Source organism: Mobula birostris, chromosome 8 (genome assembly GCF_030028105.1).
Source record: "Mobula birostris isolate sMobBir1 chromosome 8, sMobBir1.hap1, whole genome shotgun sequence".
In the NCBI taxonomy this organism is placed as follows: Eukaryota; Metazoa; Chordata; class Chondrichthyes; order Myliobatiformes; family Myliobatidae; genus Mobula; species Mobula birostris.
This window is the reverse complement of record NC_092377.1, coordinates 88,069,741-88,090,199: the sequence shown is the minus strand read 5'-3', so window position 1 is coordinate 88,090,199 and position 20,459 is coordinate 88,069,741. Positions and strand designations below refer to the sequence as shown.

Below are 20,459 nucleotides of genomic sequence, written 5' to 3'. Positions count from 1 at the left end.
CCTCTCACCCCGTGCACGCAGCCAATCGGCGAGAGGCTGAGCCGCTCGAGCGGAGGCGGCAAAGCGGCAGCAGAGAGAGTGCTCCCACCCCCTGCCCACCGCCGGCTGGCCCGGAGCCCAGCGCAGCGCGTCCTTCGGATCGGCTCTGAGGCCCGGTGACATTCTCCGGCCTTCGCTTTCTCTGCTGTCACGGGAGGGAACGGCCGTCATGCAGTAAGTCACGGCTCGGTAGTAAGTGGAGGCTGCGGGCCTGCGGGAAGTGCGGAGGCGGTGGGGCAACGATTACCTTCCTCCCTTCCCCATCTACCACCCGTCTCTCAACCCCTTCCCCCACGGCCATCCACACTTCCTCCCACCCCTTCTCCCCCTCTTTCCCTCCCCCAATTATGTGACCACTCTCAGTTGGATGGACAAATAAATATTGTTACTTATCCCATTGATTTGTTTAGACTATGAAGCGAGTACGCACAGAACAGATTCAAACTGCTGTGGCTCACTACCTCAGAAGAAGACAATTCGTGGACTCGGATGGAGCCATGAAGCAGGGACCGAAATTTTCTCAGACTGCTGAAGAAATGGCAACGAACTTGACAGGTACATCGAAGACTTTTTTGCCTACCTGAACCAGGCTATTTTGAGTACTAGACATCTACATCAAGTTTGAGTAAAGAAAATTTCCACCTCATTGGTGAAATTACTTCAAAATAACAGGAAAAAGCTTGTACAGAAAGAGCCAAATTGCTGGTTTGTATTGTTAATGTAAGTCCTGAGCTATCATTCCTGCCTCTGTACATTTACAATGGTCAGCAATGCAGATATCTTTGCATTGGATTGTTTAGAAAATTGCAAAATAAGAATTCTTTATTCAGTTGCTTTTGAGGCTGCAGATTGCAAGAACTGTAAATGTAGGGTCGAATCAGGGGTTCGAAAGGTCTCAGCCCGAAATGTCGACTGTTTACTCTTTTCCATAGATGCTGCCCAACTTGCTGAGTTCCTCCAGCATCTTGTTTGTGTTGCAACATGCCTCGAAGGACCAGAAGGTCCTGTGCTGTAACTCAATAAGTACATAAATATAACAGTTGACTGTAGGAAACCCTTTTTTCTTTCTTTCTTCCCTTTCATTGCTACACCTGAACCTCGTGTACTTGTGACCAAGTAGAGGTGATCAGCCTGTTCAGTGAAACACTACCACTGATGATTGACCAGTTTAGCATTGTCTTAATAGCAGAGATCTCTTAAGGCAAACCCAATTTGCCATAAATTAGAATTCCTGTTTTTCTCCTTAATTAAACATTTTCACAATTCCTACTTTCTTCCTGGGCTAAACCAACAGAGTTTAGCTCTTTACCCTTTCAGGTTTAATATCTGATATGTAATTTTTAATTTTTACTAAGTCTTAATAGATGAATTGCATTCCAGGTGATCAGACGTTTTCAGTCATCACCTTGTTTTCCTACTTAATTCCTTGAGATAAACTAGTTTAGTTTATTGGAATAGGTAAGTGGACAAGTCCCCAAATTACAAATAAACTCTTCTTGCACTTCCAGCAGGGTACAGGTATTGATTATAACCGACGTTTTGAAGACAAGCTCTGTCATCATCTTAAACACGAGGAATTCTGTAGATGCTGGAAATTCAAGCAACACACATCAAAGTTGCTGGTGAACGCAGCAGGCCAGGCAGCATCTCTAGGAAGAGGTACAGTTGACGTTTTGGGCCAAGACCCTTCGTCAGGACTAACTGAAGGAAGAGGTAGTAAGAGATTTGAAAGTGGGAGGGGGAGAGGGAGATCCAAAATGATAGGAGAAGACAGGAGGGGGAGGGATGGAGCCAAGAGCTGGACAGGTGATAGGCAAAAGGGATATGAGAGGATCATGGGACAGGAGGCCAAGGGAGAAGGAAAAGTGGGAGAGGGGAAAAAACCCAGAGGATGGCCAAGGGGTATAGTCAGAGGGACAGAGGGAGAAAAAGGAGAGAGAGAGAAAGAATGTGTGTATAAAAATAAATAACGGATGGGGTACAAGGGGGAGGTGGGGCACTAGTGGAAGTTAGAGAAGTCAATGTTCATGCCATCAGGTTGGAGGCTACCCAGATGGAATATAAGGTGTTGTTCCTCCAACCTGAGTGTGGCTTCTATCCACGGCCTCTTCTACTGTAAACCATTCCCATTCTGATATGTCTATCCACGGCCTCCTTTACTGTAAAGATGAAGCCACACTCAGGTTAGAGGAACAACAGCTTATATTCCGTCTGGGTAGCCTCCAACCTGATGGCATGAACACTGACTTCTCTAAGTTACACTAATGCCCCACCTCCCCCTGGTACCCCATCTGTTACTTATTTATTTTTTATTTACACACATTCTCATTCTGTCTGTCTGTCTCTGTCTCTCTCTCTCTCTCTCTCTCTCTCCTCCCTCCCTCCCTCCCTCCCTCCCTCCCTCACCTTTTTCTCTCTCTGTCCCTCTGACTATACCCCTTGCCCATCCTCGGGGTTCCCCCCCCCCTTTCCTTCTCCCTGGGCCTCCTGTCCCATGATCCTCTCATATTCCCTTTTGCCAATCGCCTGTCCAGCTCTTGGCTCCATCCCTCCCCCTCCTGTCTTCTCCTATCATTTTGGATCTCCCCCTCCCCCCTCCACTTTCAAATCTCTTACTAGCTCTTCCTTCAGTTAGTCCTGACGAAGGGTCTCGGCCCAAAATGTTGACTGTACCTCTTCCTAGAGATGCTGCCTGGCCTGCTGCATTCACCAGCAACTTTGATGTGTGTTGTCTGTCATCATCTTCGAAGTTTGTCATTGAAACGTCGGTTATAATTGATACCTGTACCCGGCTGAAAGCCTGAGAAGAGTTTATTTGTCATATATGCTGGGAAAGCAGTAGATCCTTTTTCAAGTCCTTAAATTCTCTCAGAAGGCTTTTAATGGACTCAATTTTGACTATTAGCATTTCTCAAGAATCCAATGCATTATTCTAGGTGTGTAAGTTGCAGCAAGTCTCAAATTTTTTTTATCAGACATCAGAACTGTAGGCACAGAACTACTTTCTTCAGAATCAGGTTTATTATCACCGGCATGTGACGTGAAATTTGTTAACTTAGCAGCAGCAGTTCAATGCAACACATAATCTAGCAGAGACAGGAAAAAAAATAAATTAAATAAAACAGTAAATAAACAAGTAAATCAATTACGTATATGGATAGATTATTAAAAGTGCAAAAACAGAAATACTGTATATTTTTAAAAAAGTGAGATAGTGTTGAAAGATTCAATGTCCATTTAGGAGTCAGATGGCAGAGGCGAAGAAGCTGTTCCTGAATCACTGAGTTTGTGCCTTCAGGCTTCTGTATCTCCTACCTGATGGTAACAGTGAGAAAAGTGCATGCCCTGGGTGCTGGAGTTCTTTGATAATGGACACTACCTTTCCGAGATACCACTTCCTGAAAAAGTCTTGGGTACTTTGTAGGCTAGTGCCCAAGATGGAGCTGACTAGATTTACAATCTTCTGCAGCTTCTTTCGGTCCTGTGCAGTAGCCCCTCCATACCAGACAGTGATGCAGCCTATCGGAATGCTCTCCACAGTACAACTATAGAAGTTTTTGAATGTATTTGTTGACATGCCAAATCTCTTCAAACTCCTAATAAAGTATAGCTGCTGTCTTGCCTTCTTTATGACTACATCAATATGTTGGGACCAGGTTAGATCCTCAGAGATCTTGAGACCCAAGAACTTGAAACTGCTCACTCTCTCCACTTCTGATCCCTCTATGAGGATTGGTATGTGTTCCTTCATCTTAACCTTCCTGAAGTCCACAATCAGTTCTTTTGTCTTACTGACGTTGAGTGCCAGGCTGTTGCTGCGGCACCACTCCACTAGTTGGCATATCTCACTCCTGTACGCCCTCTCGTCACCACCTGAGATTCTGCCAACAGCAGTTGTATCATCAGCAAATTTGTAGATGGTAGTTGAGTCAAAATATCCATATAAAACATCTATTTGTGCATTGTTTCATAAACTTTTGAGGCTAAGCATATAACATGGATGAAGTGAATTTGGAACAGTAATTGACATAGGATTCTTGTACCACCAGCAACTGCTAAGTTGTGAAACTTCCTTTTTAACACAGTGACATTGAAGTGCTTAAGTTGTCAGATGTTTTAAAATAACTTGATTAATATGGCTGAATTGATGCTTCGAGATCTATGTGATTTTAAATTAAGTGCAAAACTAAGGTAATTAAACAGCAGGGAAAGTGATGCCAAGCAAAATATTGTTGATGCAAAAGCATAATAATATGGATGCTGGAAATTGGAAATAAAGCTAGGCTTGTACTGCTTCAGTGTTGTTCATCATCTGTAGAGACAAGGAAAAAAGTTGATCTTTAAGGTTAACGTTTCAGAAATAGTTAAGTTAAATGCTTTGGAAGCTTGGAGGCAGAGGCTATGATAGGATGAGGAATGAAAGGAAATATCCTCACTGAGGAGATTAAATGATGAAAGGAATAATGCAGAGGATGATAAAGTGTACCCTCGTTTAGTTCTTCTACATAAAAGAAAGTGTAAAATTTCAACATATGCATTTGGAGCTACTAGTTTCTCAACGTCCAATGTTTATAACTGTGCCAGTGGTCTGTTTTCTACTGGGGAGATGTTGAGAATGACCAAAATCAGATGCTTGAGGCAAATTTTGTTCAGCGGTGAATGAGACTTGCATTCCAGAAAGTGAAAATATAGACTGCACATTACTAAAAATGCTGGAAATACTCTGGCCTCATCTGTGGGAGGAGAAACAGAAAATGTTCCCAAAACTACAAAAATGTTTCCAATGTTTTACAGATTCAGCCTGTTCTGCTCAGTATGTCCAACATGTGCTTTTTCATTTTAGCAAGGTTTTTTTTTCATTTCTAAAACCAGTTGAATAATGAGGTCTGAGACAATTTGGTTGTGTGGATTGATTAGTTCCACAATTGGGACTAACATTCATTGTAAATAACACATCAATAGCAAGATGATCCTGGTTACGAAGAACTTTTTAAAATTGTGATATACTATGTATTGTGAGAATTGCAGTATTGACCTGCAAATGCAAAGAAACAGCTTCTCACGATCCATTGAATAGTTTCAGTCTAACCTCTTTTTCACCTGCATGCCCATTGAAATGACATTGTCAGTGCAGTTACTTTGAAATGACTGGGATGTGATTTTACTTCCTGTGCCAGATCTTTTAGTGTTGATAATATTCTATTTGTGTTTCTTTTAACAACAGTTCAGGCAGAGTCTGGGTCTCCCAATGTGGTTTCTGCAGCTCCCTGTCAAGCTGATCCTAATCAATATGAAATACAGTTCGGGAGGTTTAAAATCTTCCTTTTTGGTGAGTGTGGATGGGGGGAAGCATGTATTCAGATGTAAATTATGTAGGTGTTATAAAATACTATAAGCATTCCACATTGTCAGTGTCTGCTTAATACTGTCTCTGAAATTTATACAGTAGAACATTAATGATGAAGGTCTCTGCTCAAAAAAATTGACTATTTCCCTCCATAGATGCTAACTTGTTGAGTTTCTCCAGCATTTTTTGTGTATTGCTGAAGATTCCCAGCATCTGCAGAATCACGTGTTTAAAGTCATGCTATACCTGTGGTTATAAATATGGTTTGTAAAGTGTTTAAATTTTTGTCTAACAATTGAAGAGAAGCTTTCCTTCAATGTGAAGAACAGAAGACTTCTCAACAGGGTGGAATATTTGACTGGCCTGTTGTATGATCAAACCTCAATTCCGATCAAATTCACAGGTTTGGAGAAAGATATCAAATATTTCAAATCTGGAAGACACTGAGTCAGGAAGAAATATTTTAATAAAATAAGTTAGTAACTGAAAGCAACATGGGTTATTTTGCACTGGTGTTGACAGATAAAGGGTGAGCGGCAATATGTATGAATTAAGCTTAAGTTTGCATACATTGCTGTTGTGCATTAGTAACAGAAGATGTGGAGGCATTTCTAAAGATAAATAGAATCTACATCAACAGGAAAAAAAAGATCAATCATATTAGCAAGAATAATATTCCAGACAACTAATGGCATAGAGAGGTGGAGGAGGAAATATGTACGAACATTTAAAAAAACAAACTAACAATGATGGGGAATTCCATTTAGCCCAATATGAATTGAACATAAGGAGAAAAGGAATGTAGTTCCAACGATATTTATAGAACTGTTCTTTATAGTTTTAAACATAATCCAGAAAGTATTCTTGTTTGGATCTAGTAATCAAGATTCAAGATTGCTTAGTGTAATTTTCTGTACACAAGTGTAAAGAACGAAGAAATACAGTAATTATTTCTCCAGATCCAATGTAGCACAAAAAAACACAAGATAAAGAACAGAACAATGATGATAAAAAAGCACAAATATAAATACTCATCAGTTATAGTAGATTTAATTGTATGTCTTTAAAGAGATGCAAGGCATAGGGCTGTCTGCACACAAGCTAACTGCCAGGAAGTGATAAGGTAGGGGTGGATTGATATTGATCAGCCTTGCTATTTGGCGAAAGCAACTGTATTTGAGTCTGGTGGTCCTAGTGTGGATGATACATAGCCTTTTCCCTGATGGAAGTGGGACAAACAGTCCATGAGTAAGGCGGGTGGAATTCATCATGACATTACTCTTCAGGTACTTTTCTGTATATGTATATGTCCTTGATGGCGAGTAGGCTGATGCCATGATGCATTGGACAGTTCTGACTACCTGTTGTAGAGCCTTCCTGTCTGCTGCAATCCAGTTTCCGTGCCATGCAGTGCTGCAGCTTGTTAGGATACTCTCTACTGCACATCTGTAGAGTAACATGAGTATAGATGTGCATAGTCCAGCTCTCTTCAGGTTCATCAGAAAGTAGAGACGTTGGTGAGCTTTCCTAACTGTAGCATGTGTTTTGGGACCCTGAAAGTTAGTGTGAGATGTGCACTCCCAGCAGTTTGAAACTGCTATGCCACTTATGTAAAATGGGGTTTGAGTGGTCCAAGTTCTCGATAACCATCTCCTTTGTCTTGTTGACATTCAGGAAAATATTATTTGCCTTGTTCTCCCATCTTCACTCTGTAGGCTATCTCACCGTTGTTGGTGGTGAGACCACTACTGTTGTGTTATTGACAGACTGAACAGTGTGAATGAAGAATGAACTGCAGTAGATAAGAGAAAATAAGGGAGCATCCAACTGTAATATCCTGTAAGATAATAGAAAAGGACATCAATGTGATGAAAATTAAATAGATTTGGGGGAGAACTGATTTTGTGGTTCTGGGTATAGGACTCAAAGATGAAATGAACAGCAGCATTGTTTTGTTTGAAAAGGGAAACATTCAAAATAATGTTCAACTGAGTACAGGAAGGATGTATTTTACGAAAAAGACAAAACTAACAAAACATTTCTGATGCTCTATGGATGCAATAAAAGATTGAGGAAAAGGAAAGGGCATACATTAAGTATAGAGACAGTAGAAGAGTGGATGGTAAGAGAGAATACAAAGAGATTGTTTTTAACTGATCTCTTCGAATTGAACAATTAAAAAGTAAAGATGAACCAAATTTTTCAAGGGGCATAAAATAGAAACATTAAAAAAAAATTAAATTGGAATAAGGCCATTAAGTACAAACAGGATAGTGCCACAGTATGTGATAAGAAGATATCAAAGGTCGTTATTTTGCTCTGAACCCATCATGAAGCTTGAACAGGGAACATTACAAACAAGTGGGAAGAGGGAAAATTGATAATAACAAAACTGTTGAGGATTAAATCCCTGGCCTCAATAGATTACAGCATTTTTTTTTTGCAGATCAAGATTAGAGATAACTGAGGCATTTAATAACCTGTTTGGAAAAGATATGCATAAGGAGTGGCAGATAACTAATTTAACACTTGTATTTAAGAAGGGTTTATAACGTTATTGAAATTTAAGGTTAACATTAGTAGAAGGATAAAATGGTGGAATCTCTATCAGGGGAGAAACCAGGAGAACACCTAGAAGTGGTAGGTTCATTAATCAGCAGGAAATAGCTGGGGAAACCAACTCTTCTTTCAAGGAGCTAACAAGGTAAACAGTCTTTATCTCCTTTTGGATTTGCAGCTTAGAAACAGGCCATTTAGCCCATCCAGTCAATTATGTCATTTGTGATGCACTTGAACTCGTTCTTCAAACAGACCTATCAATGTAACCCTCTGTTCCCTTTTCTTTCAAGCTTATTCAGTTTTAAAGGCATGCCTATTCTTTGCTTCAACCATAGCTCGTGGTAACAAGTTCCACACTCTTACTCTTTCAGCATTGATTTTCTTTTGAACTCACTACTGGATCTCATGGTGACTTGAAGTGATGGCTTTGAGTTACTCCTCTCCACAAGTGCAAACATTTTCTGAACCCACTAAGAAAATCTTCCATAATTTCATAGACCTAATTAAGCCGTCTCCGGCACCACCGCTGCAGATCTCTAGTGCCTTGATAATTTTTTCCACGATACAGTAACCAAAGCTACACACATAAGCAAATGCTGTCTAAACCGAATATTCCTACCAAATAGTTTTAATTTCTCCAGTTTTTTGAAAAAACTTTCTGTATTCATTATACAACCGTGATTAAGGTCAGAGAATGAAAAAGCATTGGCCAAGTAGAATTATTTACTAGTTGACCTCAGGACTATGCAGAGTTGGATTGAAGAGTTTCATTTTGAAATGGAAGTAGACAGTGTTTCAAATTGCTGTAATGTCTGTTCGTATTTAAAGTCAGATGCTTGAATTAAAAATGTTAAAATTTGTACATGGTACCATGTTTAGAAGGAATTTTCAGTTCTGCAGAAAACCTCAACAAATGATAAGTGAGCTTTAAACTTACAGAATGGATAAAAGTATTAACGAGCAAATGAAGGGTAAATGCAGGATCACAGACTTTGATAGTAAGAACAGAGCTCACGTTATTGGGAAGATACCACCATAGATCAGGTAGGGAAACAAAGGGATTGTGACATGCAGGTGCTGCAGTTACTGAAAGTTGTCTGCATATTAGCAGGGCCATGACAAATACAAAATGCGGTATCTAAAGAGAGCATTGGAAAATAGGAAAATGAACTTTGGTTAGGCAGCATTTGTACATGTGTAGTACTGGTTGCCATATCATGAAAAATTGAGGCATTGCAGAGAATACAAAAGAGACTTGCTATGATGATACCACAACAGTACTTGTCAAGGCAAACAGACTCAGTCTCTTTACTTCCTCTGGTGTAAAGATGGCTGCTGAGAGAATTTGCTTAGGTGTTGAAAATGATAGAAAGTTTTGAGAGTAGGTTCAGAGAATACTTTCACCTTGGAGAGGAGTGTAACTAGAAACCATCACTATAAGAATTATTTCAGATTTATTTATCACATCTACATCAAAACATACAGTAAAATGCATCATGTGCATTAACAATCAACAGCCGAGGATGTGCAGGGGGCAGCCTGCAGGTGTTGCCACACATTCCAGCACCAACGTAGCGTGATCACAATGCTTTGCGCAACAACACAAAACACAACCAGTAACAAAACCATAGCAAACCAATCCAGATTCCTTCCTCCCACCCACCCACCCACATAAATACATAGTCCTCCAACCCCAGGACAAGACGTCTACAGCTTACAGCCTCCAGTGGACTCAGACTCGCGGCCATTGGGCCCTTGACTTCCCTAGCAGACTCGCAGAGATTCGCAGACTTGGGGCTTTGGCTATCGGTCCTTGACTTTCAGGTTCCAAATTCGGTATTGACCCCAGGACTTGCCGATGATGTTGAATGAGGTCCCCAAACACGAGGCCTTGAAAGTCACCATGAAATCAACTAATAAATTCAAAACAAAGTCTTTGCTGAGGGAATAAGAACATGGAACGTGTTTACCACATGCTATGGTTGAAGTAAATAATAGACATGCCTTTGAAGCTGTTAAATTTGAGGGATAAAGGAATAGAGGTTACATTGATAAATTTGCACAAGAAAAGAATCAGTTAATATTGGCATTGTATGTTAATGTATTAACAGTTTTTCAGGAAGAGTTTTGTAATGGGAATATTTCATTTAACCTTGCAGTCTGAGACCCATTCCTGTCCAGCTCTGATTTTGGCTTACAAGTTCTTTTCACCAGTTTCTTCAGCCACTTCCTCATTTGGATGGCCCAGTCTGCAAAACTAGAATATGCCTCATTGTTGAAATATTTTGGCATTAAAAATTTTGTCCTTTGAATTGGGATGTTTTTGAATGTGAACTGCTAATGAAATAAAAGGTAATTTGATCAGAATGAATTGGAGCCTCTTTCTGGAGTTGACTAATGCATCAATTTGGTCTATTCAGCAAAACAACATCCAAGAAAATTTTAAAGCACCGTATTAAAAGTTACCGCAAGCAAATATGACCTCCTATCCTGATTTCTTGGAAATAAAAAGAGTACATCAAATGCTCAAGTTATAATTAACATAAGTAATTGAGCTCTATATTAGCAAAACTAATGTTTTTATTTACTCAATATTGATTTCATGATCAATAAAAAATCCTATGGAATTCCAATACTCTTTTCCATTTCAAAGGGGCTTTAGTGATGGAGATAAAGGTGTTATACTGTCAGAGAGATCAGGGAATGTGCCTGCTATTTAGTCATTTGAGAGTTTTATTTGAAATGTTGTTTTCCTGGAATCAACACTTTGCTGTTTGAAATATCATTTAGGAGTATCAAATCTTTCTGCTGAAATTGAAGCTCCCCTCATGGGTGCCTTAAGAATACTGGTGTGATGTTCTAAATAATTGAACTAACTTGATATCTCACACTTTGGTGTTAGCTTTATCCTTAGTTAATCCTGTCAGTGTCTATGTGGAAGGCATGATGTAGATAAGGTGCAGAGTTAAATGTGAGCAGAAGGTATTTCATGTCATAACTTTTCTAACATACGCAGAAGTTGTATAATTTGCTTATAAAGAATGATGATGGATGCAACATATGAATAGGTTAGCTCCATCTCAATGTTAAAGGGTGTAAAGGCAGTACAACAAAGCTCTCTCCAGGGACATGTTTTCAAAGCTAATCTCAGTGTAGAGTTTGCATGCACTCATCATGACTGCCTGGTTATCAATTGGTTTCTGCATCTGAATTAAGTGCTGGTTGATCAATTAGCTCTTAGTGTAGGTTAATGGTAAAAAGGATTAAAGAAGCCTTTATGGGAATGTGTAAGAGAGAGTAAATACAGGGCTACAGGAAAATGGGGAAGACAGTGGGACTAACTAATGGAGCTAGTATGGGCATGATGGGCCAAATGGCCACCTCCTGTATCATTGTAAGATGAGACTTCTATGGGTATCTATAACATAAATTTTTTGATGTGATTTAGGAAATAATTTCAGTTAGTGAAAAGCAAGTAAATTGGAATTTTTATTTTGTAACTGCCTTTCTGTTCCAGGTTGCCATGTCTGATCTTAATATATTTTTGAAGCTTGGCTGTGTTCCCAAATTTTGGAAATGTTCCATGTGCATGTTCACAAAACTAGTGCTTATTGCTTTTGCAGTTTGTGCTGAATGCTTAGTTTTGGCTCATAAAATTTCTGACTTGCCTGTGAGCACTAAGGATTGTAGGGAAAGGTGTGGGTGTCCTGTGAATGCCTTTCCTCACTATCACATTTCTTATTCCAGATGTAGAATCAAAGTACAGCCGAGAAGTGAAACAACTGCTTTACCCCTTATTTGTCTACCTCCATCTTGACATGGTACATAGCAGTTTGAAAAGTGCAGCAGATAGCTTCTACAGTCGCTTCCATGGAATGTTTCTGCAAAACGCAGATCAAAAGGATATCATGGAACAGCTAAGGAGTACTCTGAATAGCCAGGATATTTATTCAAACTCCAAGCTGCGTACTCTAATTGAAAACAAGTATGTTGTTAGCCTCACTGAAGAAAGTTACAACTATCTTCTCCGCTACCTCCAGAGTGACAACAATAGTACATTGTGCAAGATTCTAGCCTCACGTATTCACTTGGATGTGCAGTGTTCTCAGCAGACTGGCTATCAGCTGTACAGTGTTGGAGCCCTTTCTCGAAGTGAGGGGTTGGGCTTGGAGCCTTCAGAGATACCCTCTGCCATGTTACAGAATGAAGCAGCATTGGAGCTGTTGCAAGACAGTATAAAACGAGTAAAGGATGGGCCACCCTCTCTCACGACAATATGTTTCTATGCTTTCTACAACACAGACCAATTGCTGAATACTGCAGAAATTTCACCCGACAATAAACTGCTTAGTGCTGGATTTGACAACTCTTGTATTAAACTGTGGAGCTTGCGATCGAAGAAACTTAAGTTTGGGCCACAGCAGGTGGATGTTTCTCGAATCAACCTTGCATGTGATATCTTTGATAATGAGGTATGTATTTGCTTGGTTGTATGACAGCAGCTAAATCCAACAGTTAGCATCATGCTGCTAAACTTCATCTGGCTTAACCTATTTCCTTGTAGTCTTTTGTCTTGCAGCTTGCTTTGCTTTGAAAACTGATACCCTCCCAAGGAAGGTTCCTGAATTGTACTTTATGTAATTGTCACAAATTAAACTCCTGTCTGCCCTTTCAGTTAGGCATAAGTTTTGGTACTGTTTTGAGGACAAGCTCTGTGAATTGAAATGCAAGTGTAATGACAAAATAAAGAGAAAGGCAAAACTGAGTAAGTTTGGAGGGAGGCAGAAGATGAGTCTAGCATAATGACCAAAAAGTTAGAGGGCTGAAATTAAATTACCGTTAGTATAAGCTGGTGATGTGGTTATCATTGTACGAGTAAAGTTCTGGACCTTTGGTCTAGAAAACTGTTCAATCCCATCTGGTAAATTGAAATACCCATAATTCTAGAATTTATTTTTGGAAAAAGTCTCAATATCTCTGGCCACAAAACTAACCAATAGTCATTAAGAAAACACCTGGTTACCTAATGTTCTTCAGGAAAAGGAACTTGTAAAAATTACATGGTCGGGCCTACATGCTTGACTCAACTACCTTCTCAATTTGAGGGTAATTAGGGACTGATTGCAGCAAGTGGGCTGCTCCTGTTCCTCCAGGCCTTTCAGAGGACCTGCGTTATGCTGAGAACACAGCAATACTGTCTGAAAACAAAGAAGACCTAAAGCAACTACTAACCAACATCAAGGAACATAGCTTCAAGATGGGTCTGCACCTTAACTTGAAGAAGACTAAGATTATGACTTCTGGCAGCACAACCAATTTCAATCTCAGTGGAGAGGAAATTGAAGCGGTGAACAGTTTCAACTTGCTTGGATCAATGATTAACACCGAAGTGGTAAGCAGTCAAGAAATCCAACGAAGAATCACACTTGGCAGAGCAGCCATGAAGGATTTAGAGAAGATCCTCAGGAACTGGAATCTATCTTTACATACCAAGATTCAACTTTTGCAGGCGATAGTGTTCTTTATGACATTATATGGATGTGAAAGGTGGACAGTAGAGAAGGAGAATAGTAAGCCTATCAATGCCTTTGAACTGTGGTGCTGGAGAAAAACACTATGCACCTTGTGGACCTCTTACAGAACAAACGGATTGGCCCTCAACAAGATCAAACCAAGTCTCTCTCTGGAGGTTCAAATGACAAGACCCTGCCTGTTGTACTTTGTACACATTATTTGTGGAAACAGCTCCCTGGAAGAAGATATCATGCTCGGCAAGGTAGAAGGACAACGGAAAAGAGGAAGGCTGCCATCAGATGGATGGACACAATGAGGACTGCTTTGAACACAACATTATCAACAAAGAGCCGCCTTTGCGAGGATTGAAGCTTTTAGGGCAACTATCCATAGGGTCACCATGAGTCAACAATTACTCAATGGCACTTAACAACAACTGAATCTGGAGCTACGAAGTGCGGTCATGGGAATATTGTGGTTTCCAGCATTCTGTGAAGAGTTTGAGAATAATTAATTTTTAATTATTTAATCAGAGTTACTTATGTCGTTTTATTTCACTTGCAGGATCTGTAGTAATTTATTGGCAAATACTAATTACCCTCTGAATTGATGGTTATATGCCAATCATGTTGATCAGTCTAGATGTACATGGGCCAAAATGGACCAGGATGGCCAATTTCCTCTTTAAGGTGTAACTGAATCAGATGAGGTTTTATAAAAAGCCTTTCCTTTAATGGTCACTATTGCTGATGGTTAGGGCTTCATTACAGATTTATTTAATTTAAACTAAAATCTTTGCTCATCGCTCCATTTTAGTGAGATTAGAATCAGTGGTCCTGCTCTTGGAATATAGTTTTGCAACTGTTGCACATAACTTTGCCATGGACAGTCCCAAGCCCAGCTGCAAAAGGAGGAGGGTTGGGTATGGGGCTAGCAACACCATCCCTTAAAAACCCAGTGCTACAGAAACACCAACAGAGGCTCCAAAGACTTCATCCCTGGGAGAGGAAGGATTTTCGCCGAGAAGACATATGAAGTCGTGGTCAAAGCAGAAGCCACAGGACCGATCAGTCTTCGGCCCAGGTCAGAGGACTGTGGTGAGCTGCTGTTGACGGCCTATGCTCCAGTCCGGGTGATGGACTTAAGAAGAAGACTTTTGCACATCAAGATCAAAACAATTTACAAACAAACTTTCACAAAGTTGTTTACCTTTTATTGAAGCAAACAAAATTTGGTTAAAAGAGACAAGAGGTTCTGCAGATGCTGGAAATCTTAAGTAACATTCAAAATGCTGCAGGAAGTCAGCAGATCAGACCACATCTATGGAGGGGAAGTATTACAAGCTGGCAGGTGATGGCTCAGTCCAAGTAAGTGAGGGAGAAGGTAGGAGAGTTTAAAGGAGCAAGGTTTGCAGCACTTTTTGGAGTAGTTGAAAGAAAAGGTGTTTAAATGTTAAAGGTGTTTTAAGTTAATTAACACCCCTCCCAGTATGCGAATTGTTTCAAATATCACATCTCCAAATCTCTTGCTTTCACTTGATATCTGAGGTGTATGAATATTTGACAGATGGGATAATCCACTGGGAAATAATGGATAGTATACACTAGCACATCTAGAGCAGGGAGGAATATTAAAATTTAAGATGCAATAACATCCCTTGATGTGAACACATTCCCACTGCTGGCTCCAGTGACAGCTCAAGGAACAGGAAACAAAGGCAAATGTTATAAGGGGAAGAGTGTGAGGAAACTACTCTTATGTGGTAATTAAGATACACAGTTTGATGCTTGTAGGGATGATGGAAATTGTCTTCAAAAGGGGATTGTGTAGGCTCTTGGGAGTGCAGAGAGTGATATGGAGAATAAGAATAAAGGGGTTGCTCTTCAAGGGATGTATATTTTTGATGGGCTAAATGGCCACCAACTGAGTAGGAATCCTGACAGCTAATTTTTATAACATGGGTGTGAAATTCCAGGCATCTAGTTAGGTGAAGATTACTGTTCATAACCTGATCATTTGAAGCAGTAAATAATTCACAAATACTGGACTTGCTTTATTATGTGCACATCGGATCAATTTCAGCTTTAATCTTTCTTCCAAACAGGTTTGGGGTTACTAAATGAAAGTAGGTTTGAGTCTTGAAAGCCTGAAAGCTGTGCAGGAAAAATGTGCCTAAAGTTTGCCTTTACAATTCTTCAGTCTTTTATTAGATCAGCCGAGAGAAGACTGGTTTTCTCCCCAGCCTTCATTTTTTCCGGTTTGATCAAGGCAGTCTAATAGTGACTGCATATTTCCTGATGTACAAAATAAAAGTCCCACATGAACTGATTTATTTTGGAGAGGATGGACAGGATGCAGTTGCACCTTTCAAGTTGATACACTGTTACCAGAATAGCTCCACTCCACAGATGCTCCCTGATATGCTATGTTGCAACCTTTTGTTTTTACTCTTAGATTTTCCCGCCCTCGCAGAATGAGTGGTTAAAATGTATTAGTAACATTGAAAAAGCTTTCCCAAAACTCAGGTCTGGGTGATGAGAGGGTCATGTATTCTCCAATCCCATTCTGAAGATTTCCCTGAGGTGGATGATGCAAGGGCCGGATGCTGTATGTTACATGTAACATGTGCCTCTTGTAATATGCTGAAATGTAAGTAGAACCCATCAGCAGTTTGTATGAATATTTCTTCAAAAGCAAGAAACTACACGTCAGCAAAAGATAATTTGTTACTAAAAGATAATTTGATTCAGTCATAAACATAGTTCATTTAATTTCCCTGTGAGAAATTTGACAGATGAACAGGGAATGACTGTCACTTTAAAATATTGTTTAAAAATGTACTTTTTTAAAAAAAAAAGGCAGCAGTGAATTGGCTTAATTTAGAAATGTCACATTTGCACCTTAGGATCAGCAACAGCTGTGAAGAGATTGCCCTTGTCTTATTTTTTAAAAAGATCCCAAAGTCCTTTCCAACTGAAATGTAGTCATTGGCTGCTGCATATGATGGACAATTTGCAAACCTCTAACCTGAGGTGAAGACTCTGCAAATAGTACAGGATAATTATTGACGTGACACTGAGCATAATCACCCTCTCGTCCTTTTTTTTAAAAGTAGTACCACAGGATATTTTGCAGCCACCTGAGAGAATACTTCAGATAGTGATAATTTATACAATCTGGAGACTTACTTTATTGCTTTGGGATTTGTTGCTCTGACTGTTCCCTTAAGCTGCACTGACTATATCCTGGTTCTCATCCCCTTTTTCAGCAACATTGTGACAGATTGGAATATGAGTTTGATGTTTCAGCATTTTAAGCACAACTTTGCCTAGCTGAAAATAATTTTCAGGACAATCAAAAGGAAAGGCATCTTAATATCTTAATAACGTCGACTGTACCTCTTCCTAGAGATGATGCCTGGCCTGCTGCGTTCACCAGCAACTTTTATGTATGTTGCTTGAAATTCCAGCATCTGCAGATTTCCTCATGTTTGCGTTAATATCTTCATTGTTTTCTCTTGACCTGTTGGAGGTTGCTTTGGATATGATACTGCCTGAAGCCTGTCTCCATCCTTAACAGGTGTTTAAAGGAGAGAAATGCAGGATGATATAAACACTTGTGATTTCTGCTTAATAAGGAAGCGAAAGCCAGTAGAGAACTACTGTAAACAATTTTCATTGTTCAATGCATGCATGATAAATTGAATTTTTGATGAATTTGGTTTTATGTGACCCTATTACTCTTGCCTGTTTTTAATGCAGGTGGTAGATGATGTGGGCAGTGAAATGAAGATCCTAAGAGCACACTGTGGTCCTGTGTACAGTACCAAGTTTCTCTCAGATAATTCAGGACTTCTCTCTTGTTCAGAAGACACAACAGTCCGATACTGGGATTTGTGCAGTTTTAAAAACACTGGTTTGTATCAAGGGCATGCTTATCCAGTCTGGGACATTGACGTTAGTCCCCTTAGCCTTTACTTTGTGAGTGGATCGCATGATCGGACTGCAAGACTTTGGGCACTTGATAGGACGTACCCACTGCGTATTTATGCAGGTCACTTAGCAGATGTAGACTGTGTAAAGTTTCATCCAAACTCTAATTATGTGGCAACTGGTTCAATAGATAAAACTGTGCGGCTGTGGAGTACTCAGCAAGGGAACACAGTCCGCCTCTTCACAGGACATCGTGGCCCTGTGTTGGCATTGGCCTTTTCTCCCAATGGGAAATACTTAGCTTCAGCAGGTGAAGATCAGCGACTGAAGCTATGGGACCTCGCATCAGGTACTTTATTCAAAGAGCTGAGAGGGCATTCTGACAACATAACTAGCCTTGCATTTAGTTCAGATAGCAGTCTGATCGTTTCTGCATCAGTTGACAATTCTGTCCGTGTCTGGGATATTCGTAATACATACTCTACTTCATCGGTGGATGGTTCTTCCAATGAGCTAGTGGGTGTATATACAGGACAGACCAGTAATCTTTTGAGTGTTCAATTCATGTCCTGCAATTTGGTCTTGGTTACTGGAGTTGCACAAGAGAAAAAAGAATCGTAAGCAGAAGAGAACCGTTCTTGTGTTTAGAAAGTACTAGAAAATTTGGTCACGTGGACCATATGTATTATTATTTTCTAGCATGCTTTGGTCAAATATGTGTATTCTATTGGCTTGCATTGATTACATCTTGTTGCAGCCAAAATACCAGCTGTTGCACAATTGTCCCAGTATTTAGAAAGGAAAAAAAGAAAGTGGGTCAAATCTTGGTGGTTCTCCTCTTACCTACCTAAGATGCCCTGACATGTTTATACAGGTGCCCTGAAATTTCTGGATCACTCCATTTATAGCCCTGTTCAGGTCCACTAGGCACAGAAGTCATGGTCGATACAAGACTAGGTTAAGATGCGGGTTTGGTAATACCGTATTGCCATTCAAGATGTAAATTTGACAGTTTTCTATGTTGGCTGCTGTAGGTTCAGCTGAAGAATGGATTATACCATTTGAATACAATCATCCAAAAGGTGACTAGTAAGTTCTTCTGTAATTTATTTAGTCTGATTTTTGTAGTCTGACCAGACTAAATCCCAATTGAGTTGTTTTGTGACACTAGCCCAGATGTTTAACCATGAAATTTCTGGCTGATACACTTGTAGGGCAGGGGTTGATTGTGAATAATCCACAAAAATTGTAATCTGTGAAAGTTTTTGTAATTGAAATTAAGGTTGTTTGAGAATGATAAAGTACTTCAATATAAAGCCATGGGCCTTTTTAAAGATTAAATGAACCTTCCCATCTCCAGAAAAACATTAATATGCATTAATGTCAAACTGAAAATTAAAGAGTTTTGCACACAGACAGATGTTTTCTGCTTTGTATGGACACTTTTTTCAGAATTCAATATCAGTTAAAAGGTATTTTATTCCAAGTCAATGTTCCAACTAGACAAATTCAAAATGGGCAGATAGGTGGCAAGGAACACTCTTGCTCCAGATATTCTACCAACCATATCTCGATATTTAATAGCATTTCCATCAGTGTTTGCTCACCATCAATATCCTATTATTCATCTTTGACCAGAAACTCGACTGGACCAGCCATAGTGAAAGATTGGTCACGGGGTCCTGTGGTACTTGATGTGATAAGATATAGGAACAGCATTAGGCCATTTGGCCCATTGAGTCTGCTCTGACATTTCATCATGGCTGATTCAATTTTCCTCTGAGCCCCAATCACCACTAGTCAACTGCAGCCAACCAGAAAAAGCTCCCTTTATTCCCACTCACTGCCTCCTGCTGATCAGCAACTACTTTATCCATGGTTGAATCTTTCCTGTAATACCATGGGTTCATAGCTTGTTAAGCAGCCTCCTGTGGCACCTTGTCAAAGGCCTTCTGAAAATCCAAGTGCATCACATCAACCAATTCTTATTTGTCTATTCTGCCTGTCAGTTCTTCAAAGAATTCCAACAGATCTGTCGGGCAAGATTATCCCTTGAAACCATGCTGACCAAGGCCTATTTTATCATGTGCCCCCAAGTACCCTGAGACCTCATACTTAATGATTGACTCCAACATCTTCCCAACCATTGAGGTCAGACTAACTGGCCTCAGGTTTCCTTTCCTCTGCCTCTCTCCCTTCTTGAAGAGTGGAGTGACATTTGCAATTTTCCAGTCTTCCAGATCCATTCCAGAATCTAGTGATTCTTGAAAGATCATTACAAATGCAGCTGTGATCTCTTCGGCCACCGCTTTCAGAACGCTGGGGTGTACATCATCTGGTCCAGGTGACTTATTTACCTTCAGGCCTTTTAGTTTCCCAAGAACCTGCTCTCTAGTAACGGTAACTTCACGCACTTCATGACCCCTGATACCTGGAACTTCCACCATACACTAGTGTCTTCCACAGTGAAGACTGATGCAAAATACTTATTCAGTTTGTCCGCCATTTTGTCGTCCCCCGCTGCTACCACTCCAGCGTTGTTTTCCAGCAGTCTGATATCCACTCTTGCCTCTCTTTTACACTTTACATTTATCTGAAGTAACTTTTGGTATACTGTTTAAATATTATTGGCTGGCTTTCATATTCCATCTTTACCTTCTTACTGACTTTTTAGTTGCCTTCTGTTGGTTTTTAAAAGCTTCTCAATCCTCTAAATTCCCACTTTTTTTTTGCTCTATTTTTGCCCTCTCTTTGGTTTTTTTATTGATTTTGACTTCTCTTGTTAGCCACGGTTGCGTCATCCAAATTGCTACCAGAAATTCCAGCCATTGCTTCTCTGCTATCATCCCTGCCAGTGTTCTTTTCCAATCAATTCTAGCCAACTCCTCACTCATGCCTCTGTAATACCCTTTACTCCACTGTAATACTGATACATCTGACTTTAGCTTCTCCTTCTCAAATTTCAGGGTGAATTTGATCATATTGGGATCACTTGCCCCTAAGGGTCCTTTTACCTTAAGCTATCTAATCAATTCTGGTTCATTGCACAATGCCCAATCGTGAATAGC

At 40.0% G+C, this 20,459-nt stretch overlaps 1 protein-coding gene across 3 annotated transcripts; it reads left to right on the top strand.

Moving 5' to 3' along the window:
• The first annotated feature begins 16 nt into the window (after nt 1-16).
• Nucleotides 17-18,801, top strand: taf5l (TAF5-like RNA polymerase II, p300/CBP-associated factor (PCAF)-associated factor). 3 transcript variants are annotated; one of them, XM_072265597.1, is made up of 5 exons: nt 17-213; nt 450-594; nt 5,264-5,368; nt 11,693-12,417; nt 15,985-17,209. In XM_072265597.1, exons 2-5 carry the CDS (start codon nt 453-455, stop codon nt 16,114-16,116), a joined length of 1,104 nt encoding a protein of 367 aa, XP_072121698.1. In that variant the 5' UTR covers nt 17-213; nt 450-452; the 3' UTR covers nt 16,117-17,209. The 3 variants fall into 3 exon arrangements, with proteins under 3 accessions (XP_072121698.1, XP_072121696.1, XP_072121697.1); XM_072265595.1 differs by lacking the exon at nt 15,985-17,209 and adding an exon at nt 17,221-18,801 and having other exon boundaries at nt 18-213; XM_072265596.1 differs by lacking the exons at nt 17-213; nt 450-594; nt 5,264-5,368; nt 15,985-17,209 and adding exons at nt 7,991-8,090; nt 17,221-18,801.
• The last annotated feature ends 1,658 nt before the right edge of the window (nt 18,802-20,459 follow it).